The 22,550-nt window shown below is 41.6% G+C and overlaps 1 protein-coding gene across 1 annotated transcript; it reads left to right on the top strand.

The window, feature by feature from the left end:
• The first annotated feature begins 7,103 nt into the window (after positions 1 to 7,103).
• On the top strand, positions 7,104 to 8,045 carry LOC138674827 (olfactory receptor 1468-like). Its single transcript, XM_069762643.1, has one exon. The coding sequence runs from the start codon at positions 7,104 to 7,106 to the stop codon at positions 8,043 to 8,045; it is 942 nt and encodes a 313-aa protein (XP_069618744.1).
• Positions 8,046 to 22,550: the final 14,505 nt, after the last annotated feature.

Here is a 22,550-nt window from a genome sequence, read left to right on the forward strand (position 1 = left end):
CTATGCCATAGTGCAATGTGTTAGCATTTGGGGTCCAATTTTTATTATTTCAAGGACTTGAATTTATAGTACAAACCCAGAAATACTTGCATTCTACTTTGGTGAAACTGGACATAGACTGACTTGAGAAGTTTTGAGATTCATAATGTAATGGAATAGGAAAAACAACATTAGCCATAAAGATTCATACATAGCAGTCTAAGAATATAATCCAAATATAGTTTACTGGAGCTAGCAGCAATGGCATTGATGGTACAATATGACTTCATTTTACAATTTAACTCTTTTTTATGGGACTGCTATCATATATTAAAAAGTTTGAAAGGTAATAAAGTTTATTAAAAAATCATTAGGTTAAAAATAATAATTGTAACTAACAAAAGTGACACCGCAAATAAACACTAATCTATAAATAAATATTATCCTCAAGGTAATAAAACTGAATTCTCAGTGGCTTATAATACAATTGCTGCACTTCATCATCTACTGTATATAAAGGATGAAGCTGCAGCACGACGTCTGTAACATACAGACTCAAAGATATGTTGTCCATGTATAAAATATATGAACAATAAAAATAACCTTGTCTCTAAGAACTGAAAGACTGAGGAAAATTAAACAGCCATACAGTATCTAGATGCATCTATCTCTTGTAAGTATGTAACATTATATTTTACAGGCCGTCCCTGGGACGAGGGGTCTACGAACTAGATGGATTCTAAAATGTGTTCTTAACCAAAACAAAAACTAATGCTCACCTCCTCACTGTCCTCTCCAGCCGCCCCCTGCCCACGACAGCGGAAGGTAGAGAACCGAATGGCAGGAAACAAGCAGAGGGGCATCTGGACAGGTGAAACATTAGGTGGGTAGCAGTTTTGTGGTTTTTATGTTTGTAAATGTGAGATAATCACAAGTTGGATAACTGTAATATGGGGACTACATAATTTAAATTTAAATACACAAAGATCATTTGAAATATCATCAAAATACATATATTGATATATGGTCAACAGAACAGAAAAATGCCCTCAGCAATGTATCATTAGGATTTGTTCTCTTATACAATAACTAGTTTGGTTTTGCTTTACTTTCAGTACTTTATTTTACAGAACATTTTTATGAATAAAGTAGAAATCACAAAGTAAGTATTTTGGTGGAGATTGCACAGTGCAGGCTTCCTTTATGCTTAGACATTTTTGGGCTTGTTTTGATTAGCATCCTCATGTTTGGGATATTTGGATGGAGACATCAATGAAGAGTAATTTTCACATCGTGCCACAGATTCTTAATCAGGTTTGGGTCATGGCTTTGACTAGACCATTCAAACACACATGAATATCCTTTAATCTAAACAATTCCATTTTAGCTCCCGCAGGATGTTTAGGGTTGTTGTGCTGCTGGAAGGTGAGCCTGCGCCTCAGTCTCAAGTCTTTTGCTCCCTCTAACAGGGTTTCCTTCAAGATTGCCAAGTATTTAGTTCCATATATCTTCCCATTAATTCTCACCACCTTTCATGTCCCTGCTGAAGAATAGCCTCCACACAGCATGATGCTGCTACCACCATGTGTGACGGTGGGAATGGTGTTTTCAGGGTGATTTTCAGCACGTAGAGTTTTGAATATAGCCCAAAAAAGTTCTACTTTGGAGCAGAGCACAATCTTCCACATCCTAACTGTGTCTCCTACATGGCTTTTTGCAAACTGTAAACAGGACTTCTTTTGGCTTGTATTAAAAAATGTCATTCTTCTTGCCATTCTTTCACAAGTCACATTTTAGGAGTATACGACTATTATTTGTCCTGTGGACAGATTCTCCTACCTAAGCTGTGAATCCCTGCAGCTCTTCCAGAGTCACCATGGGCTTCTAGGCTGCTTCTCTAATTAGTGATCTCCTTGCTTGGGATGTCAGCTTTGGTGGACGCCATGTCACGGTATTTTTGTAGTTGTGCCATAATCCTTCAATTTTTGGATGATGAATTGAACAATGCCCCTTGAGGTTTTCATAACTTGGGCTAATTTTATGACTTAACTCTCCTTTTCTCCTCTCCACAACTTTATCCCTGACCTGTCTGATGTGTTCCTTAGTTTTCACCATGTTCTTTGATTCCTAAGGATCTTACACAAAACTTTGAGGCCTTCACAGAAAAGCTGTAGTTAAACTGAGAGAAAAAATTACACAAAGGTGGACTCAATTTACTTATATGACTTTTGGAGGCAATTGGTCACTCAGGAATTTATCTTGGGCTATCGGATTAGAGGAGGCGGAATACAAATTTACATCACAATTTATAGATTTTTTTTCAAAATATTTAGAAACCCTAGTATCACTTCCTTTACACTACACAAATACTTGCTAATTTATGTTGGTATCACATACAAATCCAAATAAATACATTGAAGTTTGTGGGTGTATTATGAAAAAATGTAGAAATGTTCACAGGTTATGGATACTTTTTCAAGGCACTGCATGTGGCCTTCAGCATGCCCTCAGCTGCCATTGTAGCAAATCAATTAACTGCAATGAAGAGGGAATGGACAGTGAAACCTAATAGGTGCGAGCTTGACAATGGCATCATGTGAATGCAGCTGCTAGAGACTGAAAACAGCATTTATATAGTTTAACTGCAGTGATCAGAGCACGCTCCGGTTACTGCAGTTACAGGTAGAGGCTGCCATTAGTCTATGAAGCTGCCCTCAGTTCCTGATATAGCTTCTTACTTTCCTAAGTGACCTGTAAAAAAATGTAAAGCATAGATCTTAGGTAGCTAATAGTGATGAGCGAATATACTCGGTACTCGAGATTTCTCGAGCACGCTCGGGGGTCCTCCGAGTATTTTTTAGTGCTCAGAGTTATAGTTTTTAGCACTGAATGATTTATATCTGTTAGCCAGCATAAGTATATGTGGGGATTCCCTAGCAACCAGGCAACCCCCACATGTACTTATGCTGGCTAACAGATGTGCATCATTCAGCTGCGGCGATGAAAACTAAATCTCCAAGTACTTACAAATACTCGGAGGACCCCCAAGCATGCTCGGGAAATCTCGAGTAATGAGTATATTGGCTCATCACTAGTAGATAACCATACAAATTAATACTTTTTTTGGAAAAAAAATCCTCATAGTAGAATCAATACATCTGGAAGAAAGCGAGATTCCAGCAAAAGGCTGTTTAAAAACACTTTTATTGCAATATATTAAAATCCATGTAGAAAAACAATATTTAGTCTTTGCCTTATAAAGGATCATTTTGCTGGAATCTTGCTTTCTTTTGGATTTTGCAGGACGACAAGTCTCTGTGTATTTAGTATCCTTATTCTACAGGTGACCTGAGGTTCCTATTCCATAAATAGATCTGTCCTTATAAACTTGTAATCTAAGTTCTTACAGGTGACCTGAGGTTCCTATTCCATAAATAGATCTGTCCTTACAAACTTGTAATCTAAATTCTTACAGGTGACCTGAGGTTCCTATTCCATACATAGATCTGTCCTTATAAACTTGTAATCTAAGTTCTTACAGGTGACCTGAGGTTCCTATTCCATAAATAGATCTGTCCTTATAAACTTGTAATCTAACTTCTTACAGGTGACCTGAGGTTCTTTTTCCATAAATAGATCTGTCCTTATAAACTTGTAATCTAAGTTCTTACAGGTGACCTGAGGTTCCTATTCCATAAATACATCTGTCCTTATAAACTTGTAATCTAAATTCTTACAGGTGACCTGAGGTTCCTATTCCATAAATAGATGTGTCCTTATAAACTTATAATATAAGTTCTTACAGGTGACCTGAGGTTCCTATTCCTTCAATAGATCTGTCCTTATAAACTTATAATCTAAGTTTTTACAGGTGACCAGAGGTTCCTATTCCATAAATAGATCTGTCCTTATAAACTTGTAATCTAAGTTCTTACAGGTGACCTGAGGTTCTAATTCCATAAATAGATCTCTCCCTGTAAACTTATAATCTATGTTCTTACAGGTGACCTGAGGTTCCTATTCCATAAATAGATCTGTCCTTATAAACTTATAATCTAAGTTCTTACAGGTGACCTGAGGTTCGTATTCCATAAATAGATGTGTCCTTATAAACTTGTAATCTAAGTTCTTACAGGTTACCTGAGGTTCCTATTCCATAAATAGATCTGTCCTTATAAACTTATAATCTATGTTCTTACAGGTGACCTGAGGTTCCTATTCCTTCAATAGATCTGTCCTTATAAACTTATAATCTAAGTTTTTACAGGTGACCAGAGGTTCCTATTCCATAAATAGATCTGTCCTTATAAACTTGTAATCTAAGTTCTTACAGGTGACCTGAGGTTCTAATTCCATAAATAGATCTCTCCCTGTAAACTTATAATCTATGTTCTTACAGGTGACCTGAGGTTCTTATTCCATAAATATATCTGTCCTTATAAACTAGTAATCTAAGTTATTACAGGTGACCTGAGGTTCCTATTCCATAAATAGATCTGTCCTTATAAACTTATAATCTAAGTTCTTACAGGTGACCTGAGGTTCCTATTCCATAAATAGATCTGTCCTTATAAACTTGTAATCAAAGTTCTTACAGGTGACCTGAGGTTCCTATTCCATAAATAGATCTGTCCTTATAAACTTGTAATCTAAGTTCTTACAGGTGACCTGAGGTTCCTATTCCATAAATAGATGTGTCCTTATAAACTTGTAATCTAAGTTCTTACAGGTGACCTGAGGTTCCTATTCCATAAATAGATCTGTCCTTATAAACATGTAATCTAAGTTCTTACAGGTGACCTGAGGTTCCTATTCCATAAATAGATCTGTCCTTATAAACTTGTAATCTAAGTTCTTACAGGTGACCTGAGGTTCCTATTCCATAAATAGATCTGTCCTTATAAACTTGTAACCTAAGTTCTTACAGGTGACCTGAGGTTCCTATTCCATAAATAGATCTGTCCTTATAAACTTATAATCTAAGTTCTTACAGGTGACCTGAGGTTCCTATTCCATAAATAGATCTGTCCTTATAAACTTATAATCTAAGTTCTTACAGGTGACCTGAGGTTCCTATTCCATAAATAGATCTGTCCTTATAAACTTATAATCTAAGTTCTTACAGGTGACCTGAGGTTCCTATTACATAAATAGATCTGTCCTTATAAACTTGTAATCTAAGTTCTTACAGGTGACCTGAGGTTCCTATTCCATAAATAGATCTGTCCTTATAAACTTATAATATAAGTTCTTACAGGTGACCTGAGGTTCCTATTCCATAAATAGATCTGTCTTTATAAACTTATAATATAAATTCTTACAGGTGACCTGAGGTTCCTATTCCATACATAGATCTGTCCTTATAAACTTGTAATCTAAGTTCTTACAGGTGACCTGAGGTTCTTATTCCATAAATAGATCTGTCCTTATAAACTTATAATATAAGTTCTTACAGGTGACCTGAGGTTCCTATTCCATAAATAGATCTGTCTTTATAAACTTATAATATAAATTCTTACAGGTGACCTGAGGTTCCTATTCCATAAATAGATCTGTCCTTATAAACTTATAATCTAAGTTCTTACAGGTGACCTGAGGTTCCTATTCCATAAATAGATCTGTCCTTATAAACTTGTAATCTAAGTTCTTACAGGTGACCTGAGGTTCCTATTCCATAAATTGATCTGTCCTTATAAACTTATAATCTAAGTTCTTACAGGTGACCTGAGGTTCCTATTGTATACATAGAGCTGTCCTTATAAACTTATAATCTACTAGATGGCAGCCCGATTCTAAAGAATCGGGAGTCTAGAATCCATATATACTTTATTTATTCAAATGTAAGAATAATACAATTAATAAATAATAGTAAGAAAGAACAAAAATAATAGGCAGTATATGGAGAAAACACCAAACAAAAGTTCAAAATTGGTGTGAAATGTCACTGAACCACTTCACGACTAAATATATATAGTTTTGGTAAATGGTATTATCATTTTTTTGACGAAATTCGGCAGGAGCTTGAAGAGCAACGTCACTGGGCCCGCCTCCACGCAGTAGAAACTTGCTGTGAGGTAAAAATTCAAAAATCACACCAAAATGGCGGGCGGAGTGTGTCACAGTAAGGCACGTTTCTGATTGGTCGCTCGCAGCAGGCGGCAACCAATCAGACACTGGACACTGTTGACGTCACTTATCTCCGGACATTAGCTCCGGACATTAGCTCCGGACATTAGCTCCGGACATTATCTCCGCACATTAGCTCCGGACATTAGCTCCGGACATTAGCTCCGGACAAAGCCACGGAAGTTGGCACAAATTGCAGGAAGTAGTATTCTAGGCAATTATATATTAGAAGTTCTTACAGGTGACCTGAGGTTCTTATTCCATAAATAGATCTGTCCTTATAAACTTATAATCTAAGTTCTTACAGGTGACATGAGGTTCCTATTGTATACATAGAGCTGTCCTTATAAACTTATAATCTAAGTTCTTACAGGTGACCTGAGGTTCCTATTGTATACATAGAGCTGTCCTTATAAACTTGTAATCTAAGTTCTTACAGGTGACCTGAGGTTCTTATTCCATAAATAGATCTGTCCTTATAAACTTATAATCTAAGTTCTTACAGGTGACATGAGGTTCCTATTGTATACATAGAGCTGTCCTTATAAACTTATAATCTAAGTTCTTACAGGTGACCTGAGGTTCCTATTGTATACATAGAGCTGTCCTTATAAACTTATAATCTAAGTTCTTACAGGTGACCTGAGGTTCCTATTCCATGAATAGATCTGTCCTTATAAGCTTATAATCTAAATTACAAATATTAGGAAGGAAAAAATTGTACTGACCAGAGTTTGCTTATTACAATTCTTAGCAAAGCTTTTAAGGGAGAGCGTGGTATAGGCTTGTAATGTTCACTGAAAATATTCTTTGTTAAATATAAATCGAATCATTAAAGTGCATTTTCTTCCCTTTTATATTTAGATTAAAACTGTAACTTCTGGTTCAATTCATTACTGGTAGAATTTACCACCATTATCAATACATTTATAGCGACATCTACTATTCGGACCAAAATAAAAATTATTATCTTCATAATCATCGTAGTCGTCATCAGCATGACAATGGAGTATAACATCACCATCGTGACTGAAATAATTCTTTTGGGTTTTCAAAATTTCCAAAGTGTAAAAAAAGTTTTCTTCTTTTTGATGCTTCTGACCTATTGTTTCACTATATGTGGAAACCTCCTGATCATTCTGGTGGTGTCCTCTTCCCGATCGCTCCACTCTCCCATGTACTTCTTCCTCACACAACTCTCCTTCTCCGATATTCTGCTCTCCACCACCATCGTTCCTAACCTGCTCCATATTGTGCTCTTTGAGGGAAGTTCTGTCTCTTTTATTGGATGTTTGACTCAATTTTATTGCTTCTCAGCTACAGAATCAATAGAATGTCTTCTGCTGACTGTGATGTCCTACGACCGGTATCAGGCCATCTGTCACCCACTACACTACACCTCAGTCATCACAGTTAGATTTTGTGTAACAAGTATTTTACTGTCTTGTTTTTTTGTATTTCTTGTAATATTGACTATTTCAATCACAATGAGTCATTTACTATTCTGTGGACCAAACGTCATTGACCATTTCTTCTGTGATTTTGACCCAATACTTGCACTTTCCTGCTCAGACACTTTTATAGTGAAGACGGAAAGTCAGTTAATAGCTGTTCCTTTAGTTATTTGCCCATTCATGGTTATAATAATTTCATATGTATCTATAATTATCACCATATTGAAGATCCCCTCTGTGACCGGGAGGCAGAAGACCTTCTCCACCTGTAGCTCCCACCTGGCTGTGGTGTCCTTGTATTACGGGTCACTTATTAGTATCTATTTATTGCCAAATATGAACAATGCAAAGAAAGTTCTCTCCCTTTTCTACAATGTTGTAACTCCTCTAATTAACCCCATGATATACAGCTTGAGGAATACAGATATTAAGAAGGCCTTAATGAAGAAACTACGTCGAACGCACAATAAATTCCACAAATGTTAGTTGATTGGCTAACACCATTAATCTTGACCAAGTCCCCAACTCAATTTGCTTAAATCCTTCACGATTTTCCTTTTCTGCGCTTTCATTTTTTGCTCCCTTTTTCCCAGACTATAACTTTTATATTTTTCCATTAATATGACCATATGAGGGCTTGGTTTTTGCGCGACAAGTTGTACTTTTAAATGACACCATTGATTTTACCATGTAGTGTACTGGAAAACAAATCCAAAGTTTGTAAAAAAAAGTGCACTTTTCTGAGACCCATAGCATGTTTATTTTTCCATTAATATGACCAAGCGGCACATGCCCAAAAAAGGAAAGCATAGCGCAGGCACTGGGTACATTACTGAAGGCAGAGGAGGCGGCGCCCAGCGCATGGAGGGGCTGAGTGATGGCTGAGAGGCAGTTGTGTCCGGGGGAAAAGACTAAAGCTATGGTGCGCAAATTATAAAAAGTAATATTGCAGCATTGGAAGGGACCACAAAAAGAAGAGCTACCTTCACAGAATGCAGCATTAGGGCTGCACAAGGTGGCTCTTTAAGTTAAAAACTCCAGGGAAGTGACAGTTTCCCTTTAAGAAGGCAGTAGGCAAAAGTATTTGCTGCAGACTTAAATAAGTCCCAAATATAACCAGATGGTATTTACCTGTTTGCAAATGTAGGAGACGTCCCCTGGATGCGCCCTGCCCCAACGCGCGTTTCGGCATATGTCTCATCAAGGGATACCATAGATATATGACATCACTCTGCTTAAACAGTAAAGGTTGTGTCTGCAATGGCAAGATCTGAACACAAGAATTTGGGCACTGAAATGACATATCCGTAGAAACAAACTGTAATTTCCATTTTTCATCATCACCAGCAAAATAATTTCAGTTAATATATGTTGGGATAAAAACGTAGCCACACCCGTTGGTCGGTGTTCTCAAGAATATTTTTCAAAATGAAGTCACTTTTTGGAGGTTTATTTTCTTATTTCAACCGAAAGCCTTGTGATTGTCAAACTTTACTGGTCTTCTCACTAAATGAAACCTCAGATGTTAAAGATGCTGTTTCACTACTTGTTATTCTACAGAATGTTGCATGTTTAGGAAGCAGAATGAGGCCAAATGGAGATTATTTGTTAAATCTGGAAACTACACGGCAGAGAGATGCATTTTATGTTAGCACAAGCTGGGCGCTAAATTTTAGGTATTATATTTTTATTTGCTTATTTATTAAAAACCACTTAGATGAGTTTAGAAAGGGGTATAGTTTCTAAAACTGAATCACTTTTAAGGGATTCCTGTTGTTCTGGCACCCTAGAGGCACTTACAAACCTTAGAGTTGAGCAAATATGTTCAGACTCTGTTGCCAAATCTGAATTTGCCTTTTTTGTGCCATATTGATACCCTATCTGTGCTGAATTTATCTTTGATGAACGGTTCCGAACATATTCGGTAATTACATAGTAACATAGTAACATAGTTAGTAAGGCCGAAAAAAGACATTTGTCCATCCAGTTCAGCCTATATTCCATCATAATAAATCCCCAGATCTACGTCCTTCTACAGAACCTAATTGTATGATACAATATTGTTCTGCTCCAGGAAGACATCCAGGCCTCTCTTGAACCCCTCGACTGAGTTCGCCATCACCACCTCCTCAGGCAAGCAATTCCAGATTCTCACTGCCCTAACAGTAAAGAATCCTCTTCTATGTTGGTGGAAAAACCTTCTCTCCTCCAGACGCAAAGAATGCCCCCTTGTGCCCGTCACCTTCCTTGGTATAAACAGATCCTCAGCGAGATATTTGTATTGTCCCCTTATATACTTATACATGGTTATTAGTTTTAGTTATTAATTGTTTGATAAATATTGCAAAAACAATATTCGCTGTTGATTGTAATCGGAACCAAATTTTGAAAAATTTGCGCAATTCTAAAAAAACAATTGCGTCAAAATCCATGCTCGAAAAGTCCATCAATATTTATTTTTGAGCACTACCTAAACAGGAGTTTTTCACTACATATGGAGTAGTTTTGCATTTGAAATACATTGCTAATCAATTGTTTAGTCTATTTGCAAATAACAAGTGTTATAAAAGAGAAAAAAGGAGACTAAACCAACATTTATTCTTAAAAAACTTAAATTTTTAATTTTCACAGCCATGTGGACTTCTATAGTTTTGTAATTTCCGTGTCTCCAGACTTATGACATGGAATACGCAATCAATTTCATCTAATTTTGTGCTCCAAATGTCACATAGTGTTCCTTCCCTTCTGAGCCCTGTTTTATCCCCAAATAGTGGTATCTGTCCACAAATAGAGTATTGCCGTGCTTGAGAGAAATTGTTTTGGAAATTGTGTGGTCTATTTTTCCCTATTGTCTCTTTGAAAAAAGAATGAGGGTAAAGCAATATAATAAGTATAATTTTCTTGTCATATATTTGTTCTTTTGACACTAATTCCTGTGAAGCAAATAAAAGTTTGAGCACCCCTGGTCCACATTTCTATTATTGTGAACAGTTAACCACACATCCAAGCTCTTTCCTCCTGTCGCCTCCAGGTCAAAAATATCTCCAGAATGCGTCCTTTCCTCAACCGTCAATTAACTAAATTGCTTGTACATGCCCTCATCATCTCTCGCCTTGACTACTGCAACATAATTTTCTGTGGCCTCTCCGCTAACTCCCTTGCACCTCTTCAGTCCATCCTTAACTCTGCTGCCCGACTAATCCATCTCTCTCCTCGCTACTTCTCTGCTTCCATCCTCTGCAAATCACTTCACTGGCTCCCTTTCCCTCAGCGTATCCAGTTCGAATTACTAATCCTGACCTACAAAGCCATAAATGACCCGTCTCCTCCATATATCTCTGCACTAATCTCCCGATATCTTCCCTCATGTAATCTGCGGTCCTCCCAAGACATACTTCTCTCCTCCAAATTTATTTGCTCCTTACCCAACCACCTCCAAGACTTCTCCCAAATATCCCTCATCCTCTGGAATTCTTTGCCCCAACACATCCGGTTATCCACCACATTTGGATCCTTCAGACGGAACCTGAAAACCCATCTCTTCAGGAAAGCCTACATCCTGCACTGACCCAGCTGCCTCCTCACCACTACCGAAGCTACCGCCTCACCAACACCGGGGCTCCTGCAACCCTCAACCTATTGTCTCCACCCCCACGATCCTTGTAAAACCGACCCTGATCATGCTATTTGGTAGCCGAGACCCCAAAGATTCTCCCGGGGCCGGCCGGCGGGTGCACTGCGCATGCGCCCGCCATTTTGAAGATGGCAGCGCCCATCGGAAGCCACGAGGAGCACCGGGGGAGAAAGGTGAGTATCGGGGGGCGATCAGGGACCCCTTTTCTCTGTCCTCTGATGTGGGATCACATCGGAGGACAGAGAAATTAAAAAGAAATCGTGTTTTTTGTTTTTTTTTTGCGATCACCGGTAAACGGTTAATTACAGGCGATCGCAAATGCGGGGTCGGTACAAAACCCCCCGAATCATGTTCTCTGGGGTCTCGGCTACCCCCGGGAGCCGAGACCCCGGAGAAAATCCGACTCTGGGGGGCGCTATTTACTTTTTCCACAGCGCCGTTAATTAACGGCGCTGTGGTTTAAGTACCCTTAGCGGCCACCATTAAAAGGCGTATCGGCGGTCGCTAAGGGGTTAAGCATTCAAGTGTTCTTATCAAGCCATCTAAAAGGGATCCACTTTTTAGCAAGACAAAGCAGGAGTCAAAATTGTTGTCATCAAGCCTTTGAAAAAAGTAACCCTATTTTGGGAACTGCTTAAAGGTTTTGTACCCTTAAGAGATTGTCTTTCACAGCATCAACAGTACTATCTATGATTATTGAAAAACAGTGTGTAGCCAGGTGATGCCAGGTGTGGCTGGTGTGACTGTGCAGTGGTAGCAACAGGAACAGCAAGGTGAAGCATTAGGATGGGGCATGGAAGGATATGTGTAGCAGTTTTGGGCCAAAAAAGTCAGCCCTGATAGCAGCAGTACAATTTAGTATTACAATTAGTGTTTTAAGCGATACCTTCCGATATCCAGTAGTATCGGTATCGGATTGTATCGGCTGATATTCAAAAAATATCGGATATTGCCGATACTGATACCCGATACCAATGCAAATCAATGGGACAAAAATATTGGAATTAAAATAAACACTTTCTTTCCTTGTTGGTTAATTCAACATGAAGGAAAACAACTAAGAATAATGTAGGATGTATTGGGGGAGGTAGAGGAGACATTAAAGGCATAGAGATTTAGACCAATCAAATGGAATAGCACGAATTAAAACATTTTTTTAAGACTTTCAGAGATACAAACATATTGACTATGTTAAGGTTTTTTAAATTTTGTCAGATATTTATGCTTCACTACTTCCACGCTCTTCACCTTCTTTTTTACTCCTCCCACACTTTCTTCTTCATCATCCTCAGCAGCAGCATCTTTTTCATCAACTTATCCTTCACCTTATTCATCTTCTTCTTCATTTTCTTCCTATTATTCTATTTTTTACATTCTTCATATTCTTTTTATTCAACTATTCTTCTTCTTCATATTCTACTTCTTCATCTTCTTCTTCATCAAGTTCTTATTTGTGACAGGCATTCCTGTAGTTGTTATCTATAAAAGTTTGAAGATTTCACCTTCCGTTCTGCCTGTCACAAAAGATTTCCAACAGGTTTTGTCCGCGTTCAGTTTGGCCTGCATCACCAGGTTTTTTCCAGGGGCACCACGAGGAGGAACGGACTCACCCCCATACACTGCTTTGTCTTCTTCTGCTTATAATTTAGATAATATATTTTGTTCTGATTTTTAGTCTTATGCTTAATGTTCTTCTGCTTTTTGTTCTGCAGCTTCTTGTTCTTCTGCTTCTCGGTCTCCAGGGTCGTCGTCTCCGGGGTCGTCATCTTCTTTGGGGTGGTCTTCAGGGTCATCGTCTCCAGGGTCGTCATCTCAAGGGTCATCGTCTCCGGGATCGTCGTCATCTTCGGGGTGGTCTTCAGGGTCATCGTCTTTAGGGTCTTGAACTTGGAAATGAAGCAGAAGGTATAAGAAGGCTGAGGAACTGCCGAGAACAAACTGACAGTACTGGATCCCAGATGGCCACCCGAGGGTACAAGAGTCAATGGAACTACCGAGGACCAGCTGATGGTACTGGAACCCGATTACTAAGCAGGAGGTACCCGTGCCAGAAAGCACTACCAAGGACCACCAGATGTTGGTGGAACTCGGATACCCAGAAGGAGACACCTAAGCCAAAGGCTCTGCCGGGAACCAGCTGATGGTACTGGAACCAGGATGGGGAACAGAAGATACAAGAGCAAAAGACACTGCTGAGAACAAGCTGATGGTACTGGAACTCGGATGCTTAGCCGAAGGTACAAGAGCCAATGGAACTACCGAAAACCAGCTGATAGTACTGGAACCCGGATGGGTAGCCGAAGGTTCAAGAGCCAATGGAACTACCGATGACCAGCTGACGGTACTGGAACCCGGTTACTAAGCAGGAGGTACCCATGCCAGAAAACACTACCAAGGACCACCAGACATTACGAAGGACCACCAGACGTTGGTGAAACTCGGATACCCAGAAGGAGGCACCTAAGCCAAAGGCTCTGACTGGAACGAGCTGACGGTACTGGAACCAGGATGGGGAGCAGAAGGTACAAGAGCAAAAGACACTGCCGAGAACCAGCTGATGGTACTGGAACCTGGATGCGTAGCCAAAGGTACAAGAGCCAATGGAACTACCGAGGACCAGCTGACGGTACTGGAACCCGGTTACTAAGCAGGAGGTACTTGTGCCAAAAAGCACTAACAAGGACCACAGATGTTGGTGGAACTCGGATACCCAGAAAGAGGCACCTAAGCAAAAGGCTCTGCCTGGAACCAGCTGATGGTATTGGAACCAGGGGGACCTATTCAAGCTTGTCTTCCAAAGAACCAGCGAAAGGTGCTGGAACTCAGATAGGCAGCAGAAGGTCCACATGAAAAAAAATTGCTAGGCCGCCAGCCGGCCGGAGTTACCGAAAACCAACAGTCCTACAGGGGGAGCTTGTCCTATTGGCACAACGGAACCAGCCTTGATTTCCAGTTCCCGCAGCCCACATAGGAAGCACCTAAACTGCAGGCACCATAGAGTTGGCTAACCTGACCGCAACACGACAGGACAACGTATTGGAGGCAAAGTGACCTTGACACTACCCGGAAACAGCTGACGTGCTGGAACCGGGCTGGGCAGGAGGAAGTACCCATGCCAAAGACACTTCTGAGCAGCAACTTGCGGTGCTGGAGCCCAGGAATTACAGGAGAACAGAGTGTAGGCTGAGGCCTAATTGGAGCAAGTTGAAAGGAAACCTTTAACCCCCCAGGCATTTGCAACTAAAAGATCCACCTTGTGCAGCACTAATGCTGCACAAGGAAAAGGTGTCTCTTTTAATTATGCTCCTTGCACACGCTGAAATTAACACTTAGAAAATGTGGCCCCACATACTGTGAGGTGGGACTTTCCTTATTAATGAGACGCAGCACAGTCGTCATTCATACGCCCTTGACGCCGGGAGTCACCTCCTCAGCATTGTTTAAATCTGTCCAGGAGCCAGAGCTGTTATGTTATCCCTTGGGCATGCGCAGTTAGCGCTGCCCGTCTTCTGACATCATTTGTTGTCAGGCTGGCTGCACATGTGTGGCCGCCCTGCCTGAGATCCCGCCTCGCAGTGTCTTCTGATATATTCACACTGTGGGGCTGGGATTCATGGGCATGCGCAGTGCATATTTTCGCCTCAGGCTCTCACTCATCTCCCTCCACCTTCTTCAGACTGTGCGGCATCAGCTGATCCCTATTCGCATGCCACGGCCGTGACGCCGCACAGTCTGAAGAAGGCTTGACATGAGTGAGAGGTAGGTTTAAGCGAAACGGATCGGACAAATTCAAAAATCGCCAACTTTCGGCAAAGTCAGCTTTCATGAAACCCGACTCGATCATAGTGTGGAATCGGCCATGATATCGGCGATCTTCGCGCCAAAGTCGTGTTTCATATGACGCTTTCAGTGCCATTTTTCAGCCAATGAAGGAGGACACAGAGTGTGGGCAGCGTGATGACATAGGTCTCGGTCCCCACTATCTTAGAGAAGGGCATGACAGTGATTGGCTTGCTTTCTGTGGTGTCACAGGGGCTATAAAGGGGCGTGCACGCCAACCACCATCTTCCTTCTGCCGATCTTAGCATAGGGAGAGGTTGCCGCAGCTTCATCAGAAGAAGGGATATAGTTAGGAAGGGAAGATTAACCCCCAAACTGCTTGTGCTGTAGTGATTTCCACTGTCAAACACCACCATTTTTTTGTATTATGCACAGGGCCTGAGTTTAGGTGCAGTCTCCCCCCAAAAAAGGGGAGACTCAAATTCTCAAAAAGTGGATATACTAGAGTCCTGTTAGGTTGTCGTATATCAGCCAGCTACTTTCTGCCACTTACATTGTGTGGTTTTATGCACAGGGACTGAGTTTAGGTGCAGTCTCCCCCCAAAAAATGGAGATTTAAATTGTCAACAAGTTTATATACACCTTCTACCTTGTTTTACAGTACAATATAATGGTTGTTATTTTGGTTAGATTTTCCAAAAAATGAGGAAGTCTGGTGGAAGAGCCCCTGGCCGTGGGCGGTGGTTGCCAGCTGGTACTGATGGTGGTGGTGGTGCATCTGGTGGTAGGATCTAAAGCATAATAGCACCTAAGGCTGGAGATGTTGAGCCAGCATCATCGTCTGGCTACACAAGGCCTCGGAGACTCCCTTATCTGGGAGTAGGAAAACAGCTTTGAAAGCCGGAGCAGCAGGAAAAAGTTTTGGCTTTCCTTGCTGACTCAGCCTCTAGCTCTTTCGCTTCCTCTTCAGAAAGTTCCAAATATAAAAGCAGTGAGTCATCAGTGGATACTCCTGGTCAGTAACAAGATGTTTCCTTGTGTCCGTCACCCAAACCAAAAGTGAAGGATGCATCAGGCGACACTACAGGTTACTTCATGGAGTTCTTTACACATACCGTGCCTGCGTTAGAAAGGGAAATTGTTAACTGCCTATTACAAGATGAATCAGACATGGAGTGTACTGATACACAGCCACAGCTAGATTATTATGCTGTTCCATTGACTCAGATCACTACATTGCCCTCACAGTGTACTGAGCAAGAATCTGACCCTGATGAGACTATGGTGCCCCGTCCCGAACGCTATAGCACCTTACATGGTGACACAGAGGAAGGTGCACATGACATTGAAGAGGAGGTGATAGATGACCCAGTTGTTGACCCAGATTGGCAGCCATTACGGAAGAGGGTGCCGCTGCCAGTAGCTCAGAAGTGGAGGAGGCTGATCCACAGCAGCCATCTACATGGCAACAGCTTTTATCTGGCAGGGCCGTATCCGGCCAAAAACTTTTGCCAAAGCAAAAACAGTTTTAGGACAGCGTGGCCATCCAGCAAAAGTAGCACAGCGTGCAATGCCTGAAAAGGTAATCCATAGTAGGAAGAGTCTGGTGTGGCAATTTTTTAACCAAGATCCGAAGGATCAGTCAAAAGTTATCTGTAAGAAATGCTCAAAGACCTTTAGCAGAAGGAAAAATCTTCAAAATTTAAATACAATGTGCATGCTTAGACATTTAACCAGCATTCACCTGCAAGCCTGGACTAACTACCAAACATCCCATACAATTGGTGCACCTGCTCATAATGAAGGTAGTCAGCAACGCAACATTGATTCCCTCACTGTAAGCCCACCGCTTAGGACACCACCAGTAGCAAATGTGGAGGTATCGTCGCAAGGCCAAAGCAGTCAGAGAATCACAAGGTTATTGGTAGGAAACACTGTATGTAGGCCAACATCAAGAATACCATCACCAACCCTCTCTCAATCCACCATATCCACCACCACCAAAGCTAGTTCCATTGTATGCAGCTCTCCAGTCCACCTCACCCTACAACAGACTCTCATTAGGAAAAGAAAGTATTCATTCTCTCATCCATGTACACATGGTTTGAACGCCCACATTGCTAGAATAATCTTGTTAGAGATGATGCCCTACCGTTTGGTTTAAAGCAAAGCTTTCAAAGACCTGATGGCCTACGCAGAACCACGCTATGACCTACCCAGTTGGCACTTCTTTGTAAGAAAAGCCATCCCAGCCCTCCACCAGCATGTCAAAGACCGCATTGTCCATGCACTGAGGCAATCAGTCAGTGGAAAGGTGCACCTCACAACAGATGCATGGACCAGTAGGCATGGCCAGGGACGTTATGTGTCCATCACAGTGCACTGGGTAAATGTGGTGGATGCAGGGTGCACAGGGGACAGCCATAGTGGGACAGTTCTGCCTAGCCCACGGTCTAGGAAACAGTTGGCTCTAGGTGTTCGCCACCACTCCTCCTCCTCCTCCAGAAGTGAAAGCTCGTCCACACCTTGAGGCAGGCAAGGTAGTCAGTGATAATGGAAGGAATTTTATGGCTGCCATAGCCCTTTCAGAACTTAAACACATACCTTGCCTGGCTCACACCTTGAACCTGGTGGTGCAGTGCTTCCTCAAAAATTATCCAGAGTTACCAGCCCTGCTCCTGAAGGTGCGAAGACTTTGCTCGCACATACTCCGGTCGCACGTACACTCCAGCTGTATGCTGAACCACCAGCGATGGAGGAATCTTCCCCAGCACCGCCTTATAATCAACGTTGCAACAATGTGGAACTCCACACTGCACATGGTTCAGAGGCTGTGCGAACAAAGGCGTGCTGTAATTAATTTGTGGGAGGATACACATACACGGGCAGGAAGTTGGATGGCAGACATGGAGTTGTCTGGTGTGCAGTAGTCGAAGCTAAGAGACCTCTGTCAAGTCCTTAAGGAATGCACACAGCTGGTAAGTGCAGACGACGCCATCATAAGCATGAGCATCCCACTAATGCGTCTGCTGATGCAAAGTTTGATGCACAATAAGGAGCAGGCGTCTGTGGATGAGGAGCAGGGAAGCCTTGATGACAGTCAGCCATTGTCTGCTCAGGGAACTCTCCTGGACGAGGTGATGGACGAAGAGGAGGAGGAGGATGATGGGGATGAATATTTATGGGAGGAGGATGCTTCTCAGGGGGCAATAGAAACTGGTTGCGTTGCAAAGTCAGGTACAGGGTTTTTGCAGGACACAGGTGATGTTGATTTGCAAGAAAGTGCTCCTCAACCCAGCACAAGCAGTGAATTGACACCTGGAACATTGGCCCACATGGCTGAGTATGCTTTGCGTATCCTAAAAAGGGACCCCCGCAGTATCAAAATGATGACCGATGACGATTACTGGTTGGCCTACCTCCTGGATCCACGATATAAAGGAAAATTACAAAATATCATGCCAAATGAGAAGCTTGAGCAAATACTGGCTACCAAACAAGCAACTCTTGTAGACTGTTTGGTTCAGGCATTCCCAGCACACAGCGCCGGTGATGGTTCTCACACGAGCTGTAGGGGGCAACATGGCAGAGGTGTTAGATGTGCAGAAATCCGAAGTGGCGTTGGACAGAGGGGTTTTATGACCAGGTTGGGGAGTGATTTCGCAATGACCGCTGACACGACAGGTACTGCTATATCGATTCAAAGTGACAGGAGACAGCATTTGTCCAGTATGGTTACAAACTACTTCTCCTCCCTTATCGATGTTCTCCCTCACAGGTCATTCCCCTTTGACTACTGGGCATCTAATATAGACACCTGGCTTGAATTGGCAGAATATGCATTACAGGAGTGTTGTGAATTCAGCTTTTGGGCTCCCTCCGGTGGTTGTAGAGGGTAATGCAGTTGTGCCTGGATAGCAGGAGTGGACATGTGTATCTACTAATTGCAGGACTGACTGGGGTATATAGCTTTGCAGGATCCTTTAGTCAGTGCCAGTTGTCCATTGTTCTTGAAGGATTCACTTCCCTGCTGGTCTTTCCAGTTTGCTGTGTTTTTCTACAAAGATAAGTCCTGGCTTTGTTTTTGCTGTTCACCTGCAGTGGACCTTATAGTTCTGTGCATTTTCATGTTTTTGCCTTGTCCAGCTTGGTCTGTGAAGGATTTTTTGCAGCCTAGCTATTTCTCTGGAGATGCAGATATACCCCCCATGTCTTTAGTCAGATGTGGTGATCCGTATTTTCTTCGGTGGATATTTTCTAGTGTTTTTATACTGACCGCATAATACTCTGTTCTATCCTTTCTTTTTAGCTAGTATGGCCTCCTATGCTAAAATATGATTTCATATCTGCGTATGTTATTTCCCTCTCCTCTCACAGTCAATATCTATCCTTTGGGAATTTTCTCTGAGGCAAGATAGGTTTCCTGTTTCTGTCTTTAGGGGTAGTTAGAGCTTAGGCTGTGCCGAGGGGTCTAGGGAGTGTTAGGTACCCCCCACGGCTGCTTTTAGTTGCGCTGCTAGGTTCAGGGTTTGCGGTCAGTACAGGGACCACCTTTTCCAGAGTACGTCTCATGCTGCTCCAAGGCCACCAGATCATAACAGTACAACTGGCCAACAATGAGTTAATTGCATCTCAGAAGAAGGGTGGAAAGATTTTGAGCCATTTTTTTTCCTTAGCCTGTTTGGTCTGTTCCTCCCTCTTTACCTCTGGGTGGCTACGGAGTCTTGTATTAACATGAATGTTCAGGAGTTAGTTTCTCGGGTGAATCAGCTTGCTGCTAGGGTACAGGGTATTTCAGATTATACTGTTCAAACTCCTGCCTTAGAACCTAAGATTCCCACTCCTGATTTATTCTTTTGTGACCGATCCAAATTTTTGAGTTTCAAAAATAACTGTAAACTGTTTTTTGCATTAAGACCCCGGTCTTCTGGTGATCCTATTCAGCAGGTTAAAATCATCATATCTCTGCTGCGTGGTGACCCACAGGATTGGGCATTTTCCCTGGAAACTGGCAATCCTGCTTTGCTTGATGTTGATTCGTTCTTTCAGGCATTGGGGTTGTTGTATGATGAGCCTAATTCTGTGGATCAGGCTGAGAACATCTTGTTAGCCCTGTGTCAAGGTCAAGAAGCGGCAGAATCGTATTGCCAGAAATTTTGAAAATAATCTGTACTGACTAAATGGAATGAGGATGCCTTGGCGGCAATTTTCAGAAAGGGTCTTTCTGAATCCGTTAAAGACGTTATGGTGGGGTTCCCCACGCCTGCTGGTCTGAGTGATTCTATGTCTCTGGCCATTCAGATTGATCGGCGCTTGCGCGAGCGCAGAATTGTGCACACTGTGGCGTTGTCCAATGAGCGGAGCCCTGAGCCTATGCAGTGTGATAGGATTTTGTCTAAAGCTGAACGTCAAACATTCAGGCGTCAGAATAGGTTGTGTTTTTACTGCGGCGATTCTGCTCATGTTATTTCTGATTGCCCTAAGCGTACTAAGAGAATCGCTAGTTCTGTTGCCATCAGTACTATACAACCTAAATTTCTGTTATCTGTGACCTTGATCTGCTCATTATCATCATTTTCTGTCATGGCATTTGTGGATTCAGGCGCCGCTCTGAACTTAATGGACTTAGAATTTGCCAGACGTTGTGGTTTTCCCTTGCAGCCTTTGCAGAACCCTATTCCTTTGAGGGGCATTGATGCTACACCGTTGGCTAAAAATAAACCTCAGTTTTGGACACAGCTGACCATGCGCATGGCGCCAGCCCATCAGGAAGATTGTCGTTTTCTGGTGTTGCATAATTTGCATGATGATATTGTGCTGGGTTTTCCATGGTTACAGCTACATAATCCGGTGTTAGACTGGAAATCCATGTCTGTGACTAGTTGGGGTTGTCAGGGGGTTCATGATCAGGTTCCTTTGATGTCAATTTCCTCTTCCCCCTCTTCTGAAGTTCCTGAGTTTTTGTCAGACTTTCAGGATGTATTCGATGAGCCAAAGTCCAGTTCCCTTCCACCGCATAGGGACTGTGATTGTGCTATTGACTTGATTCCAGGTTGTAAGTTCCCTAAGGGTCGACTTTTCAACCTGTCTGTGCCTGAACATGCCGCCATGCAGAGCTATATTAACCCCTTTATCCCCAAGGGTGGTTTGCACGTTAATGACCGGGCCAATTTTTACAATTCTGACCACTGTACCTTTATGAGGTTATACCTCTGGAATGCTTCAACGGATCCTGGTTATTCTGACAATATTTTCTCGTGACATATTGTACTTCATGACAATGGTAAAAATTCTTTGATAGTACCTGCGTTTATTTGTGAAAAAAACGGAAATTTGGCGAAAATTATGAAAATTTTGCAATTTTCCAACTTTGAATTTTTATGCAATTAAATCACAGAGATATGTCACACAAAATACTTAATAAGTAACATTTCCCACATATCTACTTTACATCAGCACAATTTTGGAACCAAATTTTTTTTTTGTTAGGGAGTTATAAGGGTGAAAATTTGACCAGCAATTTCTCATTTCTACAACACCATTTTTTTTTAGGGACCACATCTCATTTGAAGTCATTTTGAGGGGTCTATATGATAGAAAATACCCAAGTGTGACACCATTCTAAAAACTGCACCCCTCAACGTGCTCAAAACCACATTCAAGAAGTTTATTAACCCTTCTGGTGCTTCACAGGAATTTTTTGAATGTTTAAATAAAAATGAACATTTAACTTTTTTTCACAAAAAATTTAATTCAGCTCCAATTTGTTTTATTTTACCAAGGGTAACAGGAGACAATGGACCCCAAATATTGTTGTACAATTTGTCCTGAGTACGCCAATACCCCACATGTGGGGGTAAACCACTGTTTGGGCGCATGGCACAGCTCGGAAGCGAAGGAGCGCCATTTGACTTTTCAATGCAAAATTGACTGGAATTGAGATGGGACGCCATGTTTCGTTTGGAGAGCCCCTGATGTGCCTAAACATTGAAACCCCCCACAAGTGACACCATTTTGGAAAGTAGACCCCCTAAGGAACTTATCTAGAGGTGTGGTGAGCTCTTTGACCCACCAAGTGCTTCACAGAAGTTTATAATGTAGAACCGTAAAAATAAAAAATCATTTTTTCACAAAAATTATCTTTTTGCTGCCAATTTTTTATTTTTCCAAGGGTAAGAGAAGAAATTGGACCTCAAAAGTTGTTGTACAATTTGTCCTGAGTACGCTGATACCCCATATGTGGGGGTAAACCACTGTTTGGGCGCATGGGAGGGCTCGGAAGGGAAGGAGTGCCATTTGAATGCAGACTTACATGGAATGGTCTGCAGGTGTCACATTGCGTTTGCAGAGCCCCTAATGTACCTAAACAGTAGAAACCCCCCACAAGTGACACCATTTTGGAAAGTAGACCCCCTATGGAACTTATCTAGATGTGTGGTGAGCGCTTTGACGCACCAAGGGCTTCACAGAAGTTTATAATGGAGAGCCGTAAAAATAAAACAAACATTTTTTCCCACAAAAATTATTTTTTAGCCCCCAGTTTTGTATTTTCCCGAGGGTAACAGGAGAAATTGGAC

This window comes from Ranitomeya imitator, chromosome 4 (genome assembly GCF_032444005.1).
Source record: "Ranitomeya imitator isolate aRanImi1 chromosome 4, aRanImi1.pri, whole genome shotgun sequence".
NCBI classification, from domain to species: Eukaryota; Metazoa; Chordata; class Amphibia; order Anura; family Dendrobatidae; genus Ranitomeya; species Ranitomeya imitator.

What these genes read in the sequence shown, in the direction of transcription:
- LOC138674827 (XM_069762643.1), top strand. Translation starts at nt 7,104, where the DNA reads ATGACAATGGAGTATAACATCACCATCGTGACTGAAATAATTCTTTTG.